The sequence below is a fragment of the Pogonomyrmex barbatus genome, unplaced genomic scaffold (genome assembly GCF_055798465.1).
Source record: "Pogonomyrmex barbatus isolate J1 unplaced genomic scaffold, ASM5579846v1 scaffold2, whole genome shotgun sequence".
NCBI lineage: Eukaryota > Metazoa > Arthropoda > Insecta > Hymenoptera > Formicidae > Pogonomyrmex > Pogonomyrmex barbatus.
This window is the reverse complement of record NW_028297116.1, coordinates 22,058,980-22,069,739: the sequence shown is the minus strand read 5'-3', so window position 1 is coordinate 22,069,739 and position 10,760 is coordinate 22,058,980. Positions and strand designations below refer to the sequence as shown.

The 10,760-nt window shown below is 31.7% G+C and overlaps 3 protein-coding genes and 1 long non-coding RNA gene across 10 annotated transcripts; 1 reads left to right on the top strand and 3 right to left on the bottom strand.

The window, feature by feature from the left end:
• Positions 1-1,222: 1,222 nt before the first annotated feature.
• On the bottom strand, positions 1,223-2,522 carry Pfdn4 (prefoldin subunit 4). Its single transcript, XM_089077359.1, has 5 exons — positions 2,395-2,522; positions 2,095-2,247; positions 1,890-1,994; positions 1,661-1,777; positions 1,223-1,516 (listed from the first exon to the last, which is right to left on the bottom strand). The coding sequence occupies exons 2-5, from the start codon at positions 2,131-2,133 to the stop codon at positions 1,361-1,363; spliced, it is 417 nt and encodes a 138-aa protein (XP_088933485.1). The 5' UTR covers positions 2,134-2,247; positions 2,395-2,522; the 3' UTR covers positions 1,223-1,360.
• An 829-nt stretch (positions 2,523-3,351) lies between these two features.
• LOC105430204 (mitochondrial ribonuclease P protein 1 homolog) lies at positions 3,352-4,979 on the bottom strand. Its single transcript, XM_011643636.3, has 3 exons — positions 4,534-4,979; positions 3,878-4,442; positions 3,352-3,723 (listed from the first exon to the last, which is right to left on the bottom strand). Exons 1-3 carry the CDS (start codon positions 4,908-4,910, stop codon positions 3,403-3,405), a joined length of 1,263 nt encoding a protein of 420 aa, XP_011641938.2. The 5' UTR covers positions 4,911-4,979; the 3' UTR covers positions 3,352-3,402.
• Positions 4,980-6,226: 1,247 nt separating this feature from the next.
• Positions 6,227-8,510, top strand: LOC105430205 (tubulin delta chain). 3 transcript variants are annotated; one of them, XM_089077063.1, is made up of 3 exons: positions 6,227-6,687; positions 6,767-7,069; positions 7,139-8,510. In XM_089077063.1, the coding sequence occupies exons 2-3, from the start codon at positions 6,860-6,862 to the stop codon at positions 8,201-8,203; spliced, it is 1,275 nt and encodes a 424-aa protein (XP_088933189.1). In that variant the 5' UTR covers positions 6,227-6,687; positions 6,767-6,859; the 3' UTR covers positions 8,204-8,510. The 3 variants fall into 3 exon arrangements, with proteins under 3 accessions (XP_088933189.1, XP_088933188.1, XP_011641940.2); XM_089077062.1 differs by having other exon boundaries at positions 6,228-6,523; positions 6,604-6,687; positions 6,767-8,510; XM_011643638.3 differs by having other exon boundaries at positions 6,228-6,527; positions 6,604-6,687; positions 6,767-8,510.
• LOC148936754 (uncharacterized) lies at positions 8,443-10,668 on the bottom strand. 5 transcript variants are annotated; one of them, XR_016139314.1, is made up of 3 exons: positions 10,567-10,668; positions 10,120-10,205; positions 8,443-9,628 (listed from the first exon to the last, which is right to left on the bottom strand). It is a non-coding gene; the product is annotated as an uncharacterized LOC148936754 (long non-coding RNA). The 5 variants fall into 5 exon arrangements; XR_016139318.1 differs by having other exon boundaries at positions 9,824-10,205; positions 10,420-10,643; XR_016139317.1 differs by having other exon boundaries at positions 10,420-10,643.
• Between the last annotated feature and the right edge of the window lie 92 nt (positions 10,669-10,760).

Below are 10,760 nucleotides of genomic sequence, written 5' to 3'. Positions count from 1 at the left end.
CAACAAATTCTCCTGTAAGTGAGCATTGTACTATGTATATCTCTATATATAATATCACTGCACCCATTTTCTATGGTTGCTTGAATTCATTTTATAGAATTTATCTATAAAAATATATTTATGTGATTAAATAAAGACTATTTATTGACAGTCTTAAAATTTTTGAATTTACTTTCCTTGTAAATCCATATTCATTTATAACGTTTGTTAATATAAATATTAATATGAATGATTATTTATTTTACATATCTTTAATTTTTTAAATTTAATTATACTATATTATTCAATAATATATCATGTTTACTTATATACATGTTTATTTACACAGCATTATCATGTTCAAATTATGATAGTTACTCTGTCTGTAATGTCTACTTTAATTAACAAATAATTATAATACAATATTTTAAATAATGTATATATAATGTTTAATTATTCGAAATTTATAAAGTTAGTTCAGTTTTAAAATACATAAATAAAACATTATTGAATATTCTTAATTGTTTTTGTACTGCTATGCTAATGAGATCAAATTGGCAATTATCCAAATATCAGTTCTATCCTATGCAATATTTAGTCTGTGTTACTTAATCTTTAGGCTCAGTTCCATTGGTAATTTTAGTTAATTACCTTTGGCAATGCTCTAATCCGTTTTATTATCGATCAATATTTTTATAAATTTAGTTATTTTTAATATCGAACATTTGCATAGGTTAAAGAAAGAATTAAAAAAAATAAATAATAAATTGAATAGATTTATTTTATTTTTATTTTTTATTACATTACGAGATATCGATTTATAAGTGAAAGGTAATTGTGGTAACTCATTTTGTGAAGAAATTAGGATTAGCTTTGATAGGAAAAATTTTACAAGGCCAAGATTACTTGGTATACAAGTTTGTCAAAACTAATTTTTATGAAACATATGGTTGCAAGTAAACATATGAGGTATTTAGGTAAAGCATTTCGGGAATTCATATTAATTGCCCGAGTACCATAGCTATTTGTGATAAATATGACCGAAAAGTGTCAAGCGGCATGATCATTCTGATTTTTTATTCATATTTTATATGGATATTATATCAAGAATTATTATAATTAGAAAGCAAAAGTTTCAAGCAAAAGAAATAAATTCTGTTTGTAATTGTACAGTTAACAGTACACTGGCAGAAACTAATCGCATCGCGATACTCAAACAGTTAATATATTAGCACTTCATAAATATGTGACTGTATGTACATATTATTTATTAACTATAATTTAAATGAACAAAATTTTATCGGCGAATAATATAAAATTTTCAATACATAATGGTTGTAAACATGTGAAAGAAGAAAAAAGAAAAATGAAAAAAAAAATATTATTCTGATTCTTCAGATTCCAAGTTAATACGGCTACCAAACTTTGCGTACAATTGTGTTTTTAATTCACTCATGATGGTTTTCAAATCTGCACATTTGTTTTCTAATTTCACAATCTCTTCTTTTTTCTTAGTTTTAGCTTCCTCCAAAGAATTCTAAGAAAAAAAGATATCTATTAAGTATTGATTGGATACAGAAATAAAAATATTAACAGCATAAAATTGAATAAAAGTAAGAATTAAACTATTTGAGATTTCTGACATAAATATTGTTAAAAATTATAATTATTATATGATCACCTGTGTCTTTTCAAGACAATGATAGACAAATACTTCTCCAATATAATAAGGTATTTTTACATCATCATCCATAAGAGCCAGTTCATCGGAAGCATCCTCCAAATTCTTCAATTCGTTCTATTGATTGCAAATGACCGATTATTGCCCATAAATTACATAAAACTTTTTCTTGACCAAATAAGGTCAATAGTCATAAAAAATGAATCTTTGATTCTTTTAATTTAATTACCTGCTTTACTCTAAGTTCTTCTTTATAATCTTCTAACTTCGCGTTTTGCCTGGCGAATTTATTAATTTTTTGTTGCTCTTCATAAGTAATATGAACATCAGAATCCTTGCAAAACAAGGCAAAAAGCAGGAAACAGATTAGATCACAAGTGCTTTGACATATTATGCTCTATTAATTTCTGGTAGTTTATGTATTATTATCTTACCGGTTGAAATCCAGTCTGACTATTTTTTCCTCCCGCCATAGTTAAGTTTTTTTACAATTAATTAAATTGTTGCATTAAATTGTTTAAATCCAAGCGGGAGGTCGGAACTTAACCTTGTTTCACAAAAGGACCCACGAGCGTTGGTAACGCCATCTGGAATTTCAGTATAATCAATTTCAAATAATCGAAAGCAGCAGAGAGGATGCAAGAGTGATCAAGACGGACAGTCGTGTCCATATCGTCCGTCTTTATCACTCTTGTGTCTAGCACGGAAGAGAACCACAAAATCGTGTACCTTACCTACGCGAATAAAGTTCCAGCTAAAACGCGGCCATGACCACTCTCAAGCCTAGTCTACAATGACATAACATAAGGCTGTAAGGCTGTAAGGCGTGGTTGTAAGAACCTAAATGAATTATTTTCATTTCTTATGCTTAACAACCTCTTACGTCACAGTATACAGCACAGTTATACATAAAAATTGTTAAGCATAAGAAATGAAAATAATTCATTTAAGTAGAGTCTTACAACCACGCCTTATAGCCTTATAGCCTTATGTTATGTCATTGTAGACTAGGCTTCAGGGTCTATCCAATCGCATTTTACATGTATCTTTATGATAGAAATGCGATTGGGTAATTTTCCTTATACATATGGTTATGCTGCTATGCAAGTTTGTCTGAATAGGCTCTTAAGCTTCTCTCTGTTAAAACTCAAAAATAACAAAGAGTAGACAAGTTAGTTCTTTTTATCTTTTAGATGAGATTTTTATCATAATTGCATTTGATAACAAAACAACAGGATGAACATAAAAGTCTGTAAAAATCATGCAATACATAGTTCAGACAATTCATTATTGAATTCGATAAATTCAAGAAAGCAAATAATCTCATATAAATCTAATTTACAATTCGCAATATATATTTCCTGTGGGGGGGGGGGGGAATAATAAAAATGATTTTTATTAGGATATAAGAGATATTAAAAGGATATTAGATATAGATATTTGATTATTGACTACAGAAAACCACGTTGTAAGTCTGCTAAAAATAGTGGCACGTAATTGGTAATAAAAAAAAATAATTTGAATTTTATTTCATACATAGAAATTTAGCAACCAAGATCCTGCTTGCTGAGGAATTGATTTTGATTCTATTTATTTATTAATCTAATTTATATTATGAAATCCTATGAAGCTTTTAATTTTAATCTTAAAAATAAAATACAAGGAACATAATATAATTAACAGGTCTATAATTAAATTCTTTATATAATTTATTGCAATCTAATATGTACAATAATTAAAGATTAATATTTTTTTTTATTCTGGAACGTAAAATCCTTTAAAACATTAGGTTTAGACTGAGTGGATGATTGGAATAAACATTTCTCCACTTTTCTTTTTAACATTAATACTCTAGTGGACTTTAATTTTCTATTTGGCACATTTTTCAATGCCTCGTTCCAATCTCTCGTGTGTCTCAGGTCCAACATTATTTTCAACGACTGATTGATCGTGAGATTCTTTGACGAACTACTACCCCACTTAAGATACTTATCTATAGGAAATTTGGCCATGCAAATGCCTTCCTTTTTGGCTTTTGCCAAAGATAATGGTTGTGAATCAGCCTATAAACAAAAATTTGATTTAATATATTCATCTGTTCTTTCTTATTTTGCATCAAGAGTCTCTTTCATCACACTTCAAACATATATTTATTTTATTTTAAATACAAGTGTATCAGTTTAATTATAAAAAAAATTTGTTATCTCTTCAATTTACCTTGTCTATGTATGCACCTATAATATAGGTCATATCTGGATCATATTCAGTTAGTTCCGTCCGACAATGTGGAGTAAGATATACCAACTGATTTTTTGGAAATATATCTAAATAAGACTGTGATGTTATAACCACTGGAAAATCATCGTTTAACAAAGTAGGTATATTCTGATGAAGGTACTGCTTAAGTAATCCGTTGTAGTTGAAGTTGCATAGATAAAGGCACAGAGGATTAACATGAATACGATTATCGGCAAATGCTATGGATATTTGTTTGGCGCAATTATGTATCTCCCGTTGGTTCATGTAATCATCATAACCACAATCAAATACTATCTTTGGTTCAAACATTATATTCTGAATTAATTTGCCATTGTAGAAACGGTTAATAGTTGATTCATAGATACGCATAAATAATGTATTATATAGGAGTCCATATTTCATTTCACCCGTGTCCTCAGATTCCATCTCCTTTTTTCTAGCAAACTCGGCTTTTTTCAACTCTTTCTTCGCTTTATTCTTTTCTTTTAATGTCTCTTTAGTCCACAAAAAGTCAAGATATTTTCTGTATGAAAAGAGAAACGCATCTTAATCAGAGGAAATCAATGTTTAATTTAGAAACACCTGAAATGAAAATGGAAAAATAAAAAACCTACTTTCTCTTTGTCTTGCTCTTCATGTCTAATAGCATCAACCAATCTGTTGCTGTAATATTATTTGGAACTTTCTCGGCATTATGCCGCAAAACGTCAACCTCTAGTTCTAATATTTGAAAGCGTTTGTTGTTCTCGGGGTCGGCCAGAAATGCGTGCAGCTTCTCCTCGTTCAATTTATCATTCCAGTTTTTCAGGTCGGCACTCGTTACATTTTGGTCCTTGATTGCTATCTGAGAGTAAAGTCGTCTATATGCGTTATTCAAATGTGCTTTCGCACTGAAACGGAGTTTGGATGATGACAGAGCTTCCTCATGAACAGACCGCACTAAGAAATTCCCAACCGAGATGAGCAGTCTTCGCCTCACACTATTAAACATTTTATAGTTTAATTATCGTGCAATCAGACATAAGTAAGAATCGTCGTTTCGTCGGAAACCACGCGAGTTCCTAACCTGCAATCAAAGACAAATCACATTTATGGCTTGAGAATCAACATAAGTGTCGGTCCACAATAGGTGATTTAAGCTTTAAGAAGTAAGAAATTGACCAATTATAATCGAATATGAAAAGAATAATCGACTATGATTGGTCAATTTCTTACGGCTTAAAGATTAAATACTTATTGTGGACCGATACTTAGGTTTGTTCGCATTGTGCGTCTACAATAGTGTCGATTATATTATAGTCGATTATGATTGGCAATTTTTTACAACTTAAAGATTAAATACTTATTGTGGACTGACACTAAAAAAATTTTAATCGTAAGATCATAAACAAATTGATCAATCAGAATTAATTATTCTCCTTACAGTCTAAAAATAATCGATTGTAGTTCGTCAATTCGCTTACGACTTTACGATTACCTACCACTAAAATTTTTTCACGTGCAATGGCCTTAACTCCGACTTGATCTAAAATGATTATCTACTTCTTATTTACAGTGCAGATGTATCTGTACTCAATTATATTTTGTCTTATAGAAACGATGTTTCGTCATGAAACTTTGCTAAGATAATTTCTTTTACAATTACGAAGGTACCTACAGAGCCAATTTTGCAATTTAGCTCTTAAATAATTAAAATAAATGTAACTATCTCTTTATTTACAGTGCAGATATATATTTGAGTACACCCATATATCATCTCATAGAAGTAATATTTTGCCATGAGCCTTTTTCTACGTATTTTTTATAAAATTATGACTCTTGCTACAGAGCGGGATTTTGCAATTTGACTTTAAAAAAAAAATTTACAATAGATGAAAATATTTGCATCTTATTGTCCTATAGTGCAAATCTATTTACGCATAAAATAAATTATTTATTTTCACACATTTTCTTAGAAAAATCGCTCTGTAGCTTTCGTCAGGCAAATATTCTGATTATAAATATCATAATTATATAGCTTTTTTCGCAGTATTTTGGCCGTAATATGGATGAAAAAGAATTCATCTCCGATAGAAGTCTCCATAATCTCTCCTGCCGAACCTTTAAGAAATTGGCCAATCATAATGGATTTATAGAAGAATAATCGATTGTTGGCCAATTTCTCAAGTTTCATTGTAGACACCGCTTAAAGTCACGTGGAGTAAATAAATATAAATGAAATTCATGCTCCAGCCTATGGCACACACCACATACACACTATATATAATATATATAATACACACACACACACACACACACACCACCCATATGTGCTCTTTTATTTATAACTAGACATACAGGCGCGCGCTACGCGTCACTAAGCTTTTCATATTATATATTTTTATATTATTCGTGATGGTAGCGATGTACCGTCGTGATGAAAAATAGAAACTCATTCATCCTTGTTCATCTTATCTTTGTCCTTGTTCAAAATCGAAAATTTCATTCACTACTAACCTCGCCCGCCTTTTACAAATTGTCATAAATTGACAGTAACTCACGAATTAGCGCAGCAAAAGAACCAATCAGCATCGCGGAAAAGCGGCAACAATAACTTCGAGAAATGCGAGTAATCGACTTAACGTCTCCTTTTTTTATAAAGGATTTTCGTTTTAATCGTAATTTCTTTTTAATTAATTTTTCAGAAAGTGTTTCGCCTCAAGCAATTTGATTTTTTAATAAGCTACAGCTTTTTAATAGCAGATTTGAAGACAGCATGATTATCTTCTGTAAGGTTTGAAAAGCAAATAAGATCGAAATAAAAACAGGACATATTAAAAATTTTTTTGTATTAAAAATATTTTGCAGGTTAAGAAATTTATACATATTGACAGATAGATCATATTTTTCGTGGAAGGACTTGTTAATGTTAATAGCATTGAATCATATGCATCGTGGGAAATGCTCACGTTGCAATTCGGACAATGCGGGAATCAACTGGGACACAATCTGTTCTCAAAGGTAATTTCTGATATCGAATGCTCGAATACCGGCGTCTCTTATGGTGCGAATTACGAGTATACGGAAAGCACAATCGAAAGATGGTTCGACGGCGTCACGGAGTACGGACAGCATGTTGCAAAAGCGATTCTCATCGATACTGAAGACAAGGTTGTGAACAAGATATGCAAGAATGTAAATGCGTCATGGGTCTATCAAACGAGTAATATTATTTGTCAGTCTGATGGTGGTTCTGCCAACAACTGGGCTTATGGCTACATGGTGAACGGTCTACATCTGTCAAATGCGGTGCTGAATGTTACACGACAAGAGATTGAGAAGTTGGATCATTCCCAGGGATTTCTCCTGCTTCTTAGTTCAGCCGGTGGCACAGGATCTGGTATCGGAAGCTACATGGTAGAACTTTTACGTGAGGAATATGAGACCAAACCCATCATTGCTGCAATTGTGTTACCGTTTACATTTGGGGAAGTTTGTACCCAGAATTACAATACTATGCTGACTCTAGCCAAGTTTTCAGATAGAGCCGATCTTTCTGTGTTACTCGAGAACGAGCAGATGCATTCCATGTGTACCAATTTGTTGAAAAATTCTAATACGACATTGCATGACATGAACAATATCATTTCTGAAAATCTGCTTGCTGTTTTTCAACCTATCCACAATGTGAAGTGTAACATGAATTTTTTATTGTCCAAAATAGCTGCATATCCCAATTTTAGATTTGTAACCATCAAGAGTACACCACATACTCCTGCGACATCTTTGCAATATGAATCTACGCACAAGTGGGAGATATATGTACAACATCTGAAGCAAACGCTTCGAGTTTCAAATTTACAAGCGGAATTAACGAACGTACAACTAAAGGCACCAAACCCTACATTAAGCAAAACAATAATATCTCATATGTACAGCCCTTGTGTGTCCAATATTCTTGTAACACGTGGCAAATCATTGAAGAATGATGTTATAAACCCAGAAAATCTACAGAAAAGACATCTGTATCCAGAATGGATTACTCTGAATTCGTTTACTCATTTGCATCAGGAACGTAGATTTTTAAATAGGGACAAATTCCTAGCGTTGGTTAGCAATAATTCCAAGATATATCGACCATTGGACATATATCTAGACAAAGCATGGAACTCTTACAAATCTGCGGCTTTTTTGCATCAATATAAACAGTTTGGTTTGGAGGAAGACGATTTTTTACAAGCTTTTGCAAAAGTTGAAAATGTAGTACGTGAATACAAAAACTTAAAAAGCGACAATGGAAACTAAGTTTTCTTAGCTTTCAGTGAGCATCATTATTCACCTAGCTTTATATTTAAGAAAGATTTTCGTTCAATGTATATATTTTTAGAATTTAAGAAATAGAAGAGATGAAGTCTTACCTAGTAATTAATTTATTACGTTTATATTTTTATAGAAAAACAAACTATAAAAATTTTACAAAATGAATCAGATACAACTACAGAACTTTTAAAAACTTATTATTACAGAATATGACATGCAATAATTTATTAGTAAAAAAATCTAATTTTCTATGAATATGTATTTTTAAAATAAAGATTGTTTTAGATAATAAGATGATATTTATTAATAGATCAAATTTATATACAAATTTTAATATCGCTTAGCAATATATTAAACTAAATTTTAATATATTTTTCTCTGATTTACATATTTATGTTATCTTGAAAATTCTTAAGTTTCGCCTATAAATGATAAGTTTGATATATTCCTATTTTTCTCAAATGCAGATTTATTTTTGAATTCTCTCTCTCTCTCTCTCTCTCTCTCTCTCTCTCTCTCTCTCATCACTCCTACACTTTTTCCAAGTAACGTGTAGGCGCTTACGCGAGACCTTGAGTATCACGGTCACGGTTACTACGAGATGAAAAGGGATGGATGAGCGAATGTGACGTCACTTGAGAATCGACCAGGTTGCGGCTACAGACCAGAAAGAAACTTTCGAGTACAAGGAAGTAGTAGAGGGAGGAGGACGGATGAGCGTCAATAGACGAACGAACGATTATGCTTATCGAAGAAGAAGCGAAATGAGACGAAGTCAGTTATGTAGTACGATGACATGATTCCTAGGCCCTACAGAGCTCTTTTAATGCGTAATTTAATTTTTCTTATCATATCGTAATAGATATTTATCTTTATAGATTTTTATAGATTTTCATTCATTTTTTATTTTGTGTTTAATAAATTTCTACAGTAATGCACGTCACAAAGAAGTTTATATAAACCAAATCATACCATCGTAAAATTATTTATAACTTTTTTGTGATTTTTTTGAAAATTGTAACTTGGCATTGATTCTCTAATTTTTCAACAATTTTTCTTATTTTGTGTATTTTTTTGGATACAAACATATATGAACTTTTCATTTATCATGATATGGATTCATTTTGGTAATAAGATAAAATTGGATACAAAGATATTTAGAAACATCATATATTATACACAAAAAAGATGTATAGCTTCTGCGCGCGCCTTTTAAAGAGACGCAGAATCCGGAGCCTGACCACCCCATTTCTTGGAAAAGAAAAGAACGTTTCCAGGAAGCAGTACTCGTCACCCCGCTATCCTCCCTCGACGCCGACTCGGAAACGATCCAAAGAACGACGGAATCTCGGCGACAAATGAGCTAGAATTTGATCTCTTATCTCGAGATATATCTGCTGCTTTTTTGTCCTGTAAAAATAGACATACGTATTACATTCATCAACTGATATCGATTTTACAATCAAGAAACTTCTTTTCACATTTTCGTAGTAAAATTAAGATAAAGATTAAATTAATCGTTTGTCTCTTTTTATGATAACAATTTAAATAAAATTATAATGAAATTTAAATTAATTTATAATTTTCTATCCTGAGTCATAATACCTTTTATATAATACCTTTTATTCGAACACAATAAAAAATATTTATAGTCACTGACACAAAAAAATCGAGTTTTAATGTAACTCATTTAGCAATTATTTCATTTAGCAATTATTAGATTTTGCAATTCTCAGGATTCGCACGAAAAATATCTCGCTTCTAATTATCATATCTTCGAGACGTTTTTTTACAAATAACGTATTTTAAAGCGTATTTTAAAAGATAATAGATTAGAAACGAGAACAATTTTTCTAATTTTTTTAATATCTTTTTTACAACAATTGCAATTTTCGATTCACTTTTGTTCTTCCAAATTGATGGGGACGCAGAAATCCTTGTGAGATATCATGAATGTATCCAAGATTTTCGGAGGGCGAATATCAATCTGTTAACACATAAATAGCAATTTTTTGCATTAATGAATTATTATTTTGAATATTTTAGAGCTTAGAACATCTCTTCGTTTCCTAATTTTGAATGAGAAAAATATTAGATTTTGTAAATCATAATTTTATTTTTAACTTTTATTTTTTTAATTTTTTTCTTTTTTTAATTTTGATGAATTTGGCCCTCCCTCCTGAACACATCAATGGGAATACCAGTTTGCCCGAGATCGTCGGGGAAGCGAAAAACAGTACAGTTATTTTCGATGCGATAGTTTTGAAAAAAAACGCCTCCGAGGCTAGGTCCTCCCGAGAGAGATAATTTTCGTAGCGCCGTGATCGCTATCGACGCGACTTGAATACCGAGGAGGCGTGGTTTCGGGGCCGACAGGAACCTGTCCGTTCTTCGCCACTATTCTCTCCGCACCTCATCGCGGTGCGGTGTGACGTCGCAGCCAACCCCTCCCCTCCTCATCCTACCCGCCCGTCCCGTCGCGTCCCGTCACAAGTCGGCCCGGTCCGTCGTAGCGACCGGGCGCGCTCTGGCGTCGGAGTCG

Excerpts from the sequence above, each read along its gene's own strand:
- LOC105430205 (XM_089077062.1), top strand. The coding sequence starts at position 6,860 with ATGCTCACGTTGCAATTCGGACAATGCGGGAATCAACTGGGACACAAT.
- Pfdn4 (XM_089077359.1), bottom strand. The coding sequence starts at position 2,133 with ATGGCGGGAGGAAAAAATAGTCAGACTGGATTTCAACCG. Across the intron at positions 1,995-2,094 it reads GTCAGACTGGATTTCAACCG|GATTCTGATGTTCATATTAC; the intron begins GTAAGATAATAA and ends TTGTTTTGCAAG. Across the intron at positions 1,778-1,889 it reads AAGAACTTAGAGTAAAGCAG|AACGAATTGAAGAATTTGGA; the intron begins GTAATTAAATTA and ends TGCAATCAATAG.
- LOC105430204 (XM_011643636.3), bottom strand. The coding sequence starts at position 4,910 with ATGTTTAATAGTGTGAGGCGAAGACTGCTCATCTCGGTTGGGAATTTC. Across the intron at positions 4,443-4,533 it reads AAGAGCAAGACAAAGAGAAA|AAAATATCTTGACTTTTTGT; the intron begins GTAGGTTTTTTA and ends CTTTTCATACAG. Across the intron at positions 3,724-3,877 it reads TAGGTGCATACATAGACAAG|GCTGATTCACAACCATTATC; the intron begins GTAAATTGAAGA and ends TTTTGTTTATAG.